At 36.7% G+C, this 16,145-nt stretch overlaps 1 protein-coding gene across 2 annotated transcripts; it reads left to right on the top strand.

Moving 5' to 3' along the window:
* Window positions 1-137: 137 nt before the first annotated feature.
* CEP76 (centrosomal protein 76) lies at window positions 138-15,260 on the top strand. Of its 2 annotated transcripts, XM_062570095.1 has the most exons (12): window positions 138-260; window positions 1,697-1,852; window positions 2,151-2,235; window positions 2,596-2,820; window positions 3,869-4,054; window positions 5,798-5,895; window positions 6,601-6,729; window positions 8,917-9,108; window positions 11,377-11,543; window positions 12,721-13,054; window positions 14,277-14,494; window positions 14,982-15,260. In XM_062570095.1, exons 1-12 carry the CDS (start codon window positions 198-200, stop codon window positions 15,118-15,120), a joined length of 1,992 nt encoding a protein of 663 aa, XP_062426079.1. In that variant the 5' UTR covers window positions 138-197; the 3' UTR covers window positions 15,121-15,260. The 2 variants fall into 2 exon arrangements, with proteins under 2 accessions (XP_062426079.1, XP_062426080.1); XM_062570096.1 differs by lacking the exon at window positions 14,982-15,260 and having other exon boundaries at window positions 13,686-14,354.
* Window positions 15,261-16,145: the final 885 nt, after the last annotated feature.

Here is a 16,145-nt window from a genome sequence, read left to right on the forward strand (position 1 = left end):
GCGGGGCGGGGGCTGCGCGCGCCGGGCGGCTGCGCCGCTGCCCGCGCAGGGAGGAGGGGAGAGGGGGCGGGGCCCGCCGCGGCGGCGGCCGTTGGAAAGGCGGTTGTGGGCGGGGCCCGGCCCGCGGCGGGAGGTGTGCGGGCCGCCGGCTCCGCGGTGCCCCTGCGCTGCCGGAGCGCCAGCCAGCCGCCGCCGCCATGTCGCTCCCGCCGGAGAAAGCCTCGGAGCTGAAGCAGATCATCCACCAGCAGCTGGTCAAGGTGAGGGCGGTAGCAAGGTGGAGAGCCCCGGGCAGCGGAGCACGTCCTTGGCGTGGAGCTGCTTCGCCTGCTCGGAGAACTTGTCGGGGCCTGGCCGGGCTTCACCGCCTCGGTGATAGGGACCCCCGGAGAAGCGCTCCGGGCTAACGGCCGCCCGGGCCTTAGGCCTTTCCCTCCCTCTCCTACCGCCCTCGCGCTTTGCCCTCGTCCCTTTCCCTGTGTGATGGATCGGCCCCCGGTGCTGCCGCCCTCGCTGTCGGGGCTCCCCCGTGAGGGCGGGCGGAGGGGAGGAGGCGGCGGCGGGCCGCGCCGTCGGTTTACTCGCGGCTTGTTAAGGCGGAAACTAGAATCGCGAAAACAGCGGGAAAGAAATGTCAATGCTTTAGCTCACCCGTCGCTGAACTATCGCGGTGTTTTGGTGGCTATAGCCTTACATCACTCCTGTGGCAGAAACAACTTTAGAAATGCGTGCAATTTCACAGCTGAGCCATCAAAGTACAGACATTCTGACTTATTGATCATAGATAAAGCTTGTGACAGAGGTTCCCTACTTGTATGCCTTAGCTGCAACTATATAAAGGTGTGTATTTTTTCTTTAAAAAGTAAGAGAAGGAAAAGGAGGAACTGAAGATACTGTTCCAGGGGAACACACAGACTTTATTGCTTCTCCACTCATGGGTTTCCATTTAGATTCATCTCGCAGGTCAAACACACAGACCTCCGCAGCATCAGAGGGCTGGCAATTTCCAAAGAACTTTTGATGGTTGAAGACACATCCTATGGTGCGATAAGGATAGAGTGGCTTGGGTTGTTCAGCTAGAGGAGGGTCATCAGGATTGACAGGATGGTGGAGGTACCTTGTCAAAAACATTCAGTTTCTTGCCAGTACACACATTGAGTTTGAATTTGAGGGAGAAAAGAAATTAAAAGAACGAAAGTTTTATAATTAGTGGATTTGTAGGCTGTTGGTAAGAAGGGATATTCAAGGCTGGGGGTGTTGTCACAAGCAGTGGAAATGCTCAGGTTTAGTATATTCTTAACTGCTACAGCTGCTTTGGTGAGATAATGTGACTTGCTGCAGTAGTTTTTACTAAACAGGAAAAAATTGACTAGGCACACACACATGTGCAGAAAGGGATATTCTTTTGGTGCAGTTTTTTTCTATATTCCTAGGGGAAACTTGTTGTCTTACAGAGTAACATTTTAGTGATAACTGTGACCATATAAAGAGCTTAATTTCTTTTATTCTTATTAGCATACTTAAGCCTCAGTCAAGAAGGAGAACGCAAATGTATTTGAGGAGACTGGTCTTACATTCAGTTGTTATACAGCTGAGTGCAAATTAAAATATTGTGGAGGTTATTAGGAAGTGTTATTTATAAAGTTTGTGAGTGTTTGAATATTTATTTGTAGTATATGATGAATTTTCTCTTCAGATGGATGTCCATGGCAGGATCAGAGAAGTTCTTGCTGAGACTATACGTGAAGAGTTAGCACCTGAGCATCAACAGTTATCCACAGAAGACCTGATAAAAGCCTTAAGACAGCGAGGAATCATTGATGAAGTTATGAAAGAACTTAAATTTGTAACTGTAAGTAGCTTTTAAAGCGTTAACATATTTTGATTATTATAGACTCTTTTAATATAAAGTGAAAACTGCTACTTCTAAGTGCTCGTATTAGCTTTATTGAATTCCAAGTTCTGAGTTGTTCAGTGAAAATATTGCATTGAAAGTACTTGTTCAGTTTCATTATATTTTGAATCCTAGAAGATAATAAATCTAAGGGGCAACACTTAATTGAAGTAGAGGATTCTTTAATTTTTGGAAGGTAGCAGGGAGAGCACTGTTGTCTCACTTGATTACTTAAGAAGTCTAATTGTAATTCTAGGATGTGAATGACATGGAGAGGACTTCAGCTCCACCAAAGCCATCTACACATTTTGTTGACAGAGAACCACCAGTTCTGAAAAAAAGTATGTTGCTTGTTTATTTTAATATTTGGATTATTGTTTTAAGATATTTTTTAAGTGTATGTTTATCAGCCTCTTCGAATTAATATATTGATGTGAATTGGATTAAAGTTTCCATATTGTACAGAAATAGATGCTCTTGCTTATCTATATTAAAGTAAATTCATATAAACAGCAGAAATTAATTCCACATAGAATTTCATTTATTGTGTATTATCTTCCCTATATTTTAACATTGCTTTCTCCTAAGCACTTGTTTTGAAACTGTTTTTTTTCCCCCTATTTTCCAGTTATCTAACAGATGTTATAAACATACTTAAGAACTGTTTGTAGTCTCTTCATATTTATTGCTACGCTTTACAGCTAATATTGACCCAACACGGAGGTATCTTTACCTTCAGGTTTTGGGTGGAAAAGCTTTTCTGGAACATCTTCAGGAACCTGAGCCTTTGCCTGGCCAAATCTGTTCTACCTTTACACTGTGTTTACATTTTCGGAATCAGCGCTTCCGTTCTAAACCTGTTCCTTGTGCCTGTGAACCATATTTTCATGATGGTTTTTTACTTGAAGTACACAAGGATAGTCTAGGTAAGGAAGACTGTGAGTTTGAATCTGATGGTTTTTTTTCCTAATATTACAGTTACTCTAAAATGTCCTGGTATTGTTTAATGTTTTTTGTCTTTTTGTCATGTTTTTCTAAGGAAATTAATTCCTGAAACAGATTTCACTACTTGTAGATCTTTATCAGTTCTTACCTGTTCTTTTCCCTCCTTTCCACTCCAAAGTAACTTTTGAATTTGACAAACTTTATCCAGATTTAACAGTGAGATAGTATTCCTAGAGATGGTAAGCTCATATTTTTATGAACCTTATGCTGATAAGGAAGAAGGGAGACCTAAATTTTTTCATATAAAGGGAAAACCTTCAGTGTGAGTTTAATCTGCTTGCTAGTTTGTAGACACCTGCAGAATAGTAAATCATCCACAGCCTTTATTATCTTTGTTCTGTTATTAGATAGGGAATGTGGTAGGAAGCTATGTGTGTTACAAATGTTTCTGGAATAAATAGGAGAAGTTTAAGCTAGTGGGATAAAGGAAGAGGAGATTAACACTGTCAGAATCATGTAGTAATTCAGGGTAGGTAATAGAGTACCAGAAAACAGAGAAAGCTAGAGTTATTGCGGGCAGACATGTAGGGGAGAGTGAGAATACTGCAAGTTCAAAGAAAACCAGACTTTGTTAATTCTGCTGCTCATGTAATAGTTTATATCATTGAGTCAGAGCTTAACTACAGAGAAAGTTGTTTTTTAAATATTCATGTATAGTAAGTCAATTTTCTTATTTTTTAGGAATAGTATCATTTTAATTTTTGTACTATTAAAAGAGTACCCAAATACAGAAATCTTTTTATTGCCTCTCTAAATTTATCAATTGTAATCATTCTGTAGCTCTGTCTTTTTGATTTAAAGATTTTAACAATCCACCTTTGATTTAAGGTAGGCTTGTTGTTGCTTACACTTTTAGACAGAATATTTTCTTAAAATGTAATGTATGCAATGGATATAAATGTATATCCTTTAATTTTAAGGAGGTATTGGAATGATAATATTATGGCTATCTTCATTTAATAATGGCAGGTGATGGAGGTAAAATGGTGGATGCAACCGCTATGTTATCAATATCAGATCCAGTACATATGGTTCTTATCAAAACAGACTCACTTGGTGAGACTACACTAGTAGCATCCTATTTCTTGGAGTGGCGATCTGTCTTGGCTGCAGAGAATGGTATAACAAATGTTGCTGTTGAACTCCTCGGTGTAGGTAAGAATACATAATGAGAGTATAATGAAAATACTTAAAATATTGGATATTGAGCTTGCTTAAATGCTCAAAGCAGTATTTATGGTGTAGTTTAATTATAGTTTGACTCATAAATTAATGTAAGGTATCCTTAGAAATGTTCGTGTAGGAGGCCAATGGTAAGATTTTTCACCTTAGCAAGATAGTGGCAGTGTGTGTTCCAGATGGCCCCCATGTCAGATGTGTGTTTTTTCACAGAATCTGGATCAATTATCAAAGCTTCCTGCCCTCTCTCCCCACCCCCATGCCTTCAAATGATTAATAGCCATGAGTGTCTTGGGCTAGCGTATCGAAGAATAAAATTTCATGTATGCCTCTTTCACAGCAAAGAAGCAACTACTAGATAAAGTGTTTTCTGCTATGTTACCATTTATTTCAGCTGGTGGAAGCATGCGTCTGCTAGAATAGATGAACAGCTTTGTTTAGCGCTTCGCAGTCATTATAAATGTATATTCTTATGCATCACTTCTGTATATGCCCCTTTAGGAGTTGCTAGGATATTATGATTTAGTAGATAAAGGCTAGCTTTATGATCAGGTTATCATGACTTCCTACTCTGGCTCTTCCGGAGATTGGGCAAGCAGTAGTTGATGAGCCATTTAAATGTTCTTTATTATATTACAGTTACACAATTATATTACAGTTTCTCTACCTGTTAGGTGAGCAGTCCTCTCTGATTTCTTAAGAGATTGAATTATAACTGCAGAGTATTTTGAAGGTTTGATTTACTGTGTAAGTTAGTTCTGATTCTTATCTCTATTACTTGCCTTTTGGGGATGGTTTACTGCAATGTTTATCCAGTGAACACAAATCTAGTAACCTTATTTACAAATATTGCTTTACAGCTTTAGTTCCTTTTGAAAATGCTGACTGTTGACAAAACATGCTAAGTAATATGGATTTAGGTAGCCTTTCAATTAGAGCGATTTTCACTTACGATTGTTTTGAATTGCATACAGAATAACTGGAGCTTGATACTCAGGGGTGAGGGAGGAAGTTAAATTTAATTACTGGTTTTCCAAGTAATAAAGAATCAATATCTAAATCCAGTGCTTTTTCTCTTCTTTCAAAGTCTTGTCATTGTACAAAATGGGCCAACAATATCAAAGCATACTGCCATCTCAGAGAGACAAACCTGAGATAAATCTGAGGCTTTTATTACTTATACTACTCACAATCCCATATCTGTGTTCTTTATTTCTTCTTGCTGTTTATATAATTTTAGATTTTGAACTTTGTGCAACAACAATAGTGAGATTTTTTTGGAGGGGGGCTATTATTATCACAGACTGGGTCCTTCAGAAAGGAGGGGTGTTGTGGGGAAGATGAACTTTGCTCAGTTTTGACCACTTGCATCTGACCTACCTGTATAGTCAGTAGAAGTGAACACTTCTCCAGTATGATTTTTCTAGTCTATTTTAGATAGCTATTCTAAGCACATCCAGAATGTTACTCATCATATATCCCAGTGTTGGCTGTAAAGGGGGGCTTGGATATCTAAGATGTAGATAAATGCCTTTTTGGTCCAATTACCCTTTTCATTCTCATTGGCTCATTCTAGTTTGAAATTTAAATAAAGATATTTATTTTGCATATATTTAAAGATATTTAATTATTTTTTTTGCATTTCTGGTTCCTGCCTGGCTGGAATGTTCTAAGTGAAATGAATTTTAGAAGATTGATCAAAATGTATTTGATTTTAAGGTACAGAATCAAAGGTTTCTGTTGGTGTTTTAAACATCAGACTTGAAATGTATCCACAGCTAAACAAGATGCTGTCTCCAGAAATCACTAATACTCAAGTAAGTAATTTCTGGGTGGGCTGATTTTATTTATTTATTTATTTAGGATGGGCAGCAGGAGAGGGAAAAGCTCAGTATAGAGCTACTTAACTAGATATAGATATTAAGGATTTTGGGGTTTTCAAATGTCTCTTTTTTTAAAAAAAAAAGTTTTTTTGACTTAAATATAATTACATTTTTTAAACTATTTTCATGTACCAATCATTGTATGAAGTATTACTGTAGAAGTTTTTTAACTACCTGTATCAAAACCTTAAGAAAAGAAATAAGAAAGATGTGATACACTTAATTTTTTGCAGATAGTAGATGTATTTCCTTGCTATCTTTCCTTTTTGAGAATCATTTCAACAGTCAGTTATCCTGCTTGTAGGGCCAGTAAATGTTGGCCTGAAGGTATATGCAGGTTTTCTTCCACACTTCACAATCCGAGCAATCCTTCTGTACAGAAATGCATTGCTGAAGATGAACACCATTTCAATCAGGCTTGGTATATGAACCTATATAAGCATTCTGATAAGAAACATAACTTGAGATTTTCATTCATTGGATTTTAGTTTGAAAATAAATTCTTCATTTGTTGGGCATGTTTTAAATATAAAGTTTTATTTCGCATATGCCAGGATTTTAGGTTAATATATTTATTAATTTCCAGTTTTTCTCTTTGGAGTTAATATGTATGAGGTTGTTTTATTTTCTTACCTGCAGTTTTCTTTGGAACGTCAAAAAACAGCAGAAAAAGAACGATTATTTCTTGTATATGCTAAACAGTGGTGGAGAGAGTATCTACAGATTAGGCCTACCCACAACGTAAGGCTAGTGAAGATTTTTGCACAGGTTTGTAAATTCTAATAATAGAGCAATCTGTTCCGTAAGATTTTTTAATTATTATTATTTTGTAAATCTATTCTGAAGTTTATGTGTGTTTGTGTGTGTATATATATAAAATGTGTATAGATAATGTTATTATGGTAAGGTTAGCGCTACAACTTGTGTAGCATGCAAAAAAATAAATTTGTGAAGTTTGAACTTTTATGTGTGTGCTGAAGTTTAATGGTGCAGAAGTAAGGGCTACATCACAATCACTGATGTACAAGTTAAAGATAGTTTAGTCTTTCTTACAGTTGGGAAAGACTCGAGTGGTTTATGCAAACTATTTCATGTAAATTTTATACCGACTGAAACAATTAAAATTGGACATGCTACTTGATCCCTGCAGTATTTGAGCTCTGTGTAGTTTGTAAGGTAATTTAACTGGTTAGAATTGCAGACTAACTATAAATGTATGACTAGATCATGCTACAATAGTGAGTTACTATGTGTCAATTGCTCCTTGGTAACTGTCCCTTGGAAAAAGGAAAGGTAAGATACTTTGCATTTACCATGCTATGAATTTAACATGCATAAGAGCAATTTGCCCAGAGCAGATGATGTGCAGTAGCTTCTTATCTCAAAGTAACTTCCTGAAACAATCTGTACCTATTGGTTCTCTTCAGTCAAGTAACTACTGTTCTGGCTGTGCAGTGAGTGTTCAGTAGTGATGTGAACTTCCAAATTAGGATTAAGGTTTCAAGACAGAGAATGCAAGGAAGCAAAAACTGTAAAGAGATTGGGAATTGTAGAACTGGGAATTTGGGTACCTGGGGTAAAAATGAGACTTGTGGCATTTTGAGAATAAAGCTGTGTGAGAATTAACAGTATTCCACTTTCTGCACCGGCAAAGCTATACTAGAATTGGGAAGAGGCTTGGAGGGAAGGGGCTTGTGGGTTGGTTTAGAGGACTCAATTCTTTATTACCAAACAATACATGAATGGCAACCACAGAACACTATAGGAACTGGGCCCACTGCTAGCCTAATGCCTACAGAGAGCAATCTTGAGTTTCCCATTAGTCATAGCAAATGTTAGTAAAACTGCCTTTAATAGCCTTTTTGTTCCTTTCAGTTATGTACTCCTAAGAGTTAAAAAATCTCTTGATGACAATCTTATTCAATCTCTGTAAAGCTTTATAATGGTAGAGACTAAAAGCCAGGGGAAATAGAGAAATTAGATTATCAGAATTGTATGAGAAATTCAATTATCACCTCATTATCTACTTCTGTATGCATAATGCAGAAGCATGCATTACATAGATGAGACTGTATTAGATAAATACAGAGTCCTGACTTGATCTCTGCTTGCCTTCTGCCCGTGAATTCATTTCCTACAGGATTTCAGTCAGCTTCCAGTAGCTGCTGCTTTTCTTACACCAACCTGCTGGGAAAACATGCCAAAACCTTAACATGGGCAGTATATGACCACAGTGGCTAATAACTTTTGAGTGTAAAAATATCAGACTATGATTTCCTGAAGCTCTAGACCTGTAAAAAGCTTTGATGCCTTTTTAAATACAGGAATACGAATGTACCATTTGGCACAGTGAAGAAAGGTACTGCTTGAAATAGTTTTAATAGTTATAATCATAGTATTTCCTTGCAACATATAGTAGAACAAACTTTTTTCCAGTCTTATTTCTCACTTTTTCCAAGAAATCCAAAATTCTTAGAATTTTTCTTCCCTCAGTTTGTGTAAATCTAGTGACTTCATTGTGAGTAAATGTCATTGATTCTTTGTGTTATGAAAGGAGATAGTGCTCAAATTCAGAAGCAAATAACTGTCTTTTAAACTGGATTTTTGTTTGTTTGATGATATGTGTAAATTGACTGTGGATGAAGCATAAGCAGTTCATCACTCATTTAAGGAAATGAAGTTCAGCCAGTATTGCTCCTGGTGTTTGAACTTTTTGTCTGGAGCATTTACCAGTGATAGACCTAGGGGAAAAATCTAATTTTAATGTCTCTCTGAAAGAATCATTGTGCCTTAACAATCTTAGGCCTTAGTTCTGGGAGCATTTTTGTGTCTGAATAATCTTGAATGGTATTTATTTTGGAGATACTCTATCTTTCTTGCAGTGAGATTTACTGAATTAAGATTAATCTTTTGTGATATTTGTATGGCTGGCAAGTAACCATATTTGATGTTTAGGATGAAAATGGGATAAACCGTCCAGTATGTTCCTATATCAGACCACTTCGAGCAGGCCGGTTATTAGACACACCTAGACAAGCAGCACGATTTGTCAGTGTCCTGGGTTATGAAAGAGCTCCTGTCATCGGAGGAGGTGGTGGCAAGCAAGAACAGTGGTGCACCCTTTTTGCTTTTCTGTGCAGAAACAAGGTACATGGAATAGTCTTTGTATGACACAGTACAGTTGGATATTGTAGTTGAAATTAGTAAGGCATGCAAATAAGTGGATTAAATGCTTTTCAGATTATTATCAATTACAAATAATAGTTTTTTTGAGATCTTTTTAAAGAGGACTACAGTAGACAAGAAGGATTTGGAGTGGACTTTAACATTTGTTTTACTACTTTTGTTGATGTCCATTTTTTCAATAACTGTACATGACAATAAGCTTGCTTTTCTTCATTTGCTTTTCTAAGATCTCATATATTTATTCCATGAATCCCTGCTAGCATGCAGGCCACAGCTTTAAATTTCAGAGTGATCCAGGAAGAGTTGGAAAAGTCTCTTTTAAAAAGTAGTAATTTTGTGGAAGTGCTAAAATACACTGTCAGTAAGCCTTCATATTCAATTTTTTGCAATATATGAATTTTCACTGAAAAATTAGGCATAGTTTTTTATCAGACATTTGTATTATATGAGTATAATAAATGGAACATAAATTGTAACTCATTGTGGATTATTTATTCTGTTGTATGAAAATAGGAATAATAATTCCTTTTAATCACTTTTTGGGCTTATCAGTCCTTTTACTAACCAGTGAAATACTTCTGCTTTCAAAACTAGTCTCACTGATGTGTTTATATTAAAAAGATCTGCTCTTTTTGGCAGCAGAAGTTATATCCCAATTTTTAAACTTTTTCAAAGACCACACAGACTAGACATTAGCTACTGTCTCTAAATATTTGGTCATGCATAGATACTGTATGAAGGGTCACGGCATATGTTCTCAGCTACCCAGTAGCTTCCACATAAAAGTGATGATAGTGACTTGGGGATTGAGGGCTGTTAAATGGAGGTACAGAGAAAGAGTTTCCTCCAAGGCAGAAGTGGACAGTTGTACAGAAAATAGCCAAATTTAGCCTCTGAGACACTCATTGGACCATTCCTCATTGGAAAAGTGGTGTGGCATTATTAAATGAACACAAATTCACCAGAAACTTGTTTTAATATGCTCTTCTAGGTATTTTGCTTATGCCTTATGGTAGCGGAAAACTGTTATCTGTGCAATTAATAATTATACCCACCAGCACTATCTTTCACATTTCCAATATTCTGAATAGTAGTTGACTAAATATGACCAACTTTTCTTTTTTAAAGAACTTAAGAGAATAAGAGTATCAGATGCTGCATTAAGTTTCTTGCTAACATTGATAATTCACAGAAATCAATGAATCTGAATAGGGAAGCCTTTTTCTGGTTGAAGAGAAATGCAGCTGGACAAGATTCTGAGTGTTTTTCTGTTTTTTATGTCTGTCAGAAGTTCTCTTTTTTTTAACTTCTGAATTTTGACAACACATTGAGGTAGTAAAATGAGAATTAGATTTTAAGTGGCTAGTAGGTGTTTATTTCCTAACTCTGTGTGAGAATATTATATAATTGCTATTATTTCCTCACGTTTGCCTTACTAACATTTTGACTTGTAATTAGAATATTATTTTTGTCCTGGTGGGCTTATACCTTCTGATTTTGGATTACTTGATGATATTGTTATACTATCTAGAAATGCTTCTCAGTATTAACTATACCCTCTATTTGAATGAAAAGATACAGATTGTTCATCACTAGAAATTACTACTATTTAAAATTATTTTTTTTCTATTACAGAAGACTGAAACTTGTCACATGAAGAGTTAATTTTTGTGATAAAAGAAGCTTACTAGTCCCAATATATGAAATAATAAGATTATTTGTAAAATTTGTCTGAAGCTTTTACTCTAGCCTGTAGCAGTAAGTTTTTTACATTATACAGTTACCAGAAACAAACCTAATTCATGATTTTGACTATCTTTCCTCTCCTAGCCAAAAGAATGAGGAAGGTATAAAAGTGGAAGGAGAAGTATTGCTAGCCTCATGCCCTAGTAAATAGTGATTCTGCAGTAAATCCAAAACCAACTGCTTGGTCTAGTGCCTGGATTTGCTCTTCTGTAGTGTATGTACAGCTCTTATCTTTCTGCTGGACTTCCCTAACAGTTTTGGAAATTGTAGTAGGCTGATACACTCTGACATATTATATACAAAAAGAGTAGAGATAGATAGCTTTTTAAACATTGAAATCTTGACTTTTGCTATGTGCTTTAGGTAAGCAAGAGGGAAAAATGACTTGCTGAAGAGTTACTTAGAAAATATCATGTTTTACTGTCCTCAATTTTTTTATCCATGTCTGATAATCAAACCTGTTCATTAATATTCACTGCCTAGGGTGACTGTGAAGATCATGCTAACCTTCTGTGCAGTCTTCTCCTTGGATATGGTTTGGAAGCCTTTGTGTGCGTAGGAACAAAAGCAAAAGGAGTCCCTCACACTTGGGTTATGACTTGTGGGACTGATGGAACCATCACTTTTTGGGAGAGCTTAACAGGACATAGGTGAGTAAATGGGATATAAGAAAACTGAGCAATGTATACTGAGGTTGAGGAGGGGGAGTTGAGTGCGCGTGGGTTTTGTTTTATACACTCTAGTGTTGCTAAGTATCCGGATGGTCCCTCACCTTGAGTCTTTGTCCTCACTGCTACTGTTTGGAAAATAACTGATTTGGCATGAGATGAAATTCTTCAACAGTCTGTAATATATTTTGAGGGCTTTAATACAGCATGGTAACTTTCTGTACTGCCTCATGACAGCTGATTGCTCAATGATGCTATCATTGCAATCATTTTTGATGCTGGGGATAAAATCAGACATGGTTGCCTAAGAACCCGTATTTTTCTCCTCATTCATCTGTGAAATCAGCATTGTATTTCTTTTTCACCTGAAGAAATCTCTTAAGTTCCCTCAGAACCTCTCTCTCACTTCAGCCCTTTTAGAAGGGCACTTCTGTATTCTGGAACTTCTGGAACCCAGTTTTAAAAAAATCCTTTCTTGTTATTTTGCATGTCATATTGCTCAAGTGCATAGGATAGTACTTGCTTCCAATTTTCATGTCAGAATAAAAATTGCTCGGAACGTCATGTGAAGAACTTCCAGTTCATTGATGCTCTTGAGCACTGTGATCCATCCCATTGTACTTTGCAGTGCTATCTGAAGCATTGCCTTTAGAAACATATTTTTTAAGTTATTATATAGCTTCGGGTGGTGATGCTCTTGCATTGGTAAAACTACAGTAGGGACATATATTTGAATACAATAGTTTTGGCCTGGTGAAAGGAGTTGATTAATATATAGTGTTGAAAATAAGATGTGAGTCTATTCTCCCACTGTTTGTATATACTATGATTAGTATATATTTTCTCAAAATATGATGAATAATGGGGAAATTGTATGGGCATGTTATTACGGTTGCAAAATTTAATTGTTGTTGAGATCTGCTTGACAAATCAGCTTATTTTTGTAAATTTAAAGAAAAAAAGTGATGTATTATTTTATTGTACATTATGCTTCCAAAATGTACACAACTAATTTTTGGAAACAAATGCCATTTTGGGGAAAAACTTCCTACAAGTTTGGCTTACCTTTTAAAAGGAGACATGACTTATTTCTACCCTATCTAATGTTTTTACCTTCCTTGAAATGTCTATTGGTAAGAAATTGAATGTTTTTGACCAGGTACCTCCACCGTCCTGTCAATCCTGATGACCCTCCTCTAGCTGAACAACCCAAGCCACTCTATCCTTATCGCACCATAGGATGTGTCTTCAATCATCAAAAGTTCTTTGGAAATTGCCAGCCCTCTGATGCTGTGGAGGTCTGTGTGTTTGACCTGCGAGATGAATCTAAATGGAAACCCATGAGTGGAGAAGCAATAAAGTCTGTGTGTTCCCCTGGAACGATATCTTCAGTTCCTCCTTTTCCTTCTCTCTGTGCTTCCACAATAGATGCTGCAATAACAAGCAATGAGATAGAATTGCAGCTGAGAATACTAGTCTCAGAACACAGAAAGGTAATACTGTTTTAAAGACTTTGATCTATTGAGGTAATAAAAGTTCTTTCTTTTTCTGTGTACTTGTTTTGAGTAGCTGTGTGTTGGTTTAAATACTCATGTCTTTGCAGTGTGGTTTCTATCAGATTTGCAGAAATGAAGAATGTGTGAAAATTCAAATAACTGGGGAAAAACATTTGGAAAGACGGTTCTGAGCTAGTTCAGGTCTCATATTTATTTGCACTGATGCTTTGGTAGTCCCATGTGTGGGCTCTTTCCCCCTCCACCTATCCCTCTCTTTCCAGGTCTGTGGTTTTCAGCTTAGTGACATCTGTAGAACTGAGTGGTCCATAAAAGAAACAAGATGATGATCAAATCTGTTTGTTAGTAGGCTCTATGTATCCATCACAAATGTTATAGTGTGTTTAAGACAAGCAAACAAAAAAAACCCCTCCAGAATTTCAGTTTTTATAATCTCACTCTGACTGCTTTACAAAACTAAGTTAGTGGTATTTTTAAAAATTAGTTTCTTCCTTTATCATGGTTTTTGCATGACATAATGTGCCCGAAATAATTATTCTTAGCTAGATGTGAAGAGATGATACCTTATATGCTGATTAGTCTTACTCTTTTTTTTTTTTTTTAATGTCAGAAATCTCCTTTTTATCTCTTGCCACGTAATATCAACCTAAGGATGACAAGGAATTCTCAAATTGAAATTACTCTAGGAATCTCATGCAACACTGAATGTTGAAGTGGTAGATTTTTCTACTTGTTTGTATTTGTGGGGTGGTAACAGGCAAGGGGGTGTGTGTGTATGTGTGCGCGCGTGTGGTTATGCATTCTTCTTTTCACAAATAATTACCAGAGAGACATGAGAAAAATAGAAGTGAGGTGAATTTCAGTTGTGCTTTTCCATGTTTTTACTGCATATTTATGTACTAGCACTGCCTCTTTGTTTCACGCAAAGATACTGTAGCTAAAACAACTAGTTTCAACTGTACAGGTCTTATTTTAGTCTAGCAGGCTGACTTCTTTTCTTGCTTTGTTTCTGTTATAGTTTGTTTCTTCTGGCTTAGTATTATGAATCAATATCCAAATCTTACTGCTTTGTGAGCCAACTTCCATTAACTACTAATTAAAGATTTATCATAGATTTATTTTAATCTATAGATGTTCAAAACTTGTAATAGCTTAACATTCATTCTGCACTACAGTCATTGTTCTGTGACTTGCCTCGCAGGATCTTGGCCTTTCTACTGTTTGGGATGACCAGCTATCCTATCTGTTGTCACCAGCACTAGCAGCCTATGAGCTTGAACGTACAACGAGCATTTCTGCAGGAAATGAAGAGTTTCAAGATGCTATAAGAAGAGCAGTGCCTGATGGTCACACATTTAAAGGGTTTCCTATCCATTTTGTGTACAGAAATGCCAGGAGAGCATTTGCCACATGCCTTCGGTAAGATAAAATATAGATCTAATATGTATATATAAAACCAAATAGGAATACTTAATTATGAGCTACAAGTCTTCCTTGATCATGGAAAATCAATTTCCTTACATTAGAACCAGAAGGAGAGTTGTGTGGCCCAGGCAGTGGGTCATGGGGTACAGAGCATTTATTTTACATTTGTGAGTTCATTGATAGACTTACTGTGGATTAAATAAAGATTGAACAGTATGTTGTTTGCTCCCCTGAAAAAATGGTTTATTTCATTTCTCTGAACTCCTAAAAATGATCAGTGGTGACTTTGGTTTCCTCCAAGGCACAACAGCTATTTGATACTAATGAAATAATATCTTTATTCATATTGGCAGACTCCTTACATACATCATTATAGAAGTGTTGGTTAGTCATGTTTGAAATAACTGCACATCTGTATCTGAATCTTTTAATGATGACTTAGTATTGTATCTGTTATTCTTGTTTTTCTTTTTGTCAATAGGTCTCCTTTCTGTGAAGAAATAATCTGTTGTAGGGGAGACCAAGTGCGACTTGCAGTTCGTGTACGAGTGTTTACATACCCTGAATCTGCGTGTGCTGTTTGGATCATGTTTGCTTGTAAATACCGCTCTGTACTTTGAGAAGCAAAGTCATTCATACCTTTTTTTAGATCTACAAAATTATGTATGTGTGTATAAATAATACCATTAAAGACTAACATATTTTATATAAATATTACTGATTTTTGAATATTGCAGTGTGTGTATTTGAGAATTATGTGTACACAGTAATGATTGTATTTATAAAGAGAATTTATTTTTACTTTAATAAAAGCTACTTTAATATCTTTGAGTACAGGTCTAGTCATTAAAATGCATGAATAAGATACTGACTTCCCTTCTACAGTTCTGAAATCGTGTAAGAATTCATTTAAAATCTGTTTTATCTGTACCTTTGTATTGTCTAGGGTAAAACAGAGGCAATCCTGGCATGACTGAATAGTACTTTTTTTGTTCCTGTTCCTTTTAATGTTTGCCAAGGTCATAAGCAAAAGGTAGACTTTTGTAACCTTTGGCTATACTGCCAAGATAAATGCGAATTGGCAAAAATGAGAAATGTTCTGTTTGTTTGCACACGCACCCACCCACCAAGTACAAGTGTGAAGCCGTATTTGGGGACAGCAGAGGAGAATAAATGGATAGGCAACTCCCTTCTCCCCTGCTTTCCCAGATTTGAGATGGGATTTCAGGAAAGATGCTTTCAGGGACAGATGGGCCTGTCTTTTACATTGCATCTCTTACAGTGACACTTACTCTTTTTAGTTGATTTTATTAGTAGTTCTCTGTTGTGCACCCAGACTTTATTATTAGGTATTCTTGTTTTTAATATTTGTGGTATTCTATAGAGATTTGACCAAGGGTTTATCTTGATTCCTTTCCCAGCTGTTACCAGGACAGAAAGCCTCAACTTCAATACTTTTTAAATGTTCTGAAATTGTCTTGCATAGAAGTTGATCAAGTTAAGTGCACAGACACAATTTCACTTATTTAGCACTGCTGTAAGGGAAAGGTACTATAAAACTTACGCTACATAGGCTTTCCTGATTGGCGCTTCTTCCTGACAGGCACTTAAAACCTGTTGGGGAAAGGCCAGAAAAGGCTACGCA

Source organism: Rhea pennata, chromosome 2 (assembly GCF_028389875.1).
Source record: "Rhea pennata isolate bPtePen1 chromosome 2, bPtePen1.pri, whole genome shotgun sequence".
NCBI classification, from domain to species: Eukaryota; Metazoa; Chordata; class Aves; order Rheiformes; family Rheidae; genus Rhea; species Rhea pennata.

Bases quoted from the DNA above. Each gene is read 5' to 3' on its own strand.
- CEP76 (XM_062570095.1), top strand. From the start codon at position 198: ATGTCGCTCCCGCCGGAGAAAGCCTCGGAGCTGAAGCAGATCATCCAC. The intron at 2,236-2,595 runs GTATGTTGCTTG...TACGCTTTACAG, and splicing joins ACCACCAGTTCTGAAAAAAA to CTAATATTGACCCAACACGG. The intron at 13,055-14,276 runs GTAATACTGTTT...CTTGCCTCGCAG, and splicing joins TAGTCTCAGAACACAGAAAG to GATCTTGGCCTTTCTACTGT.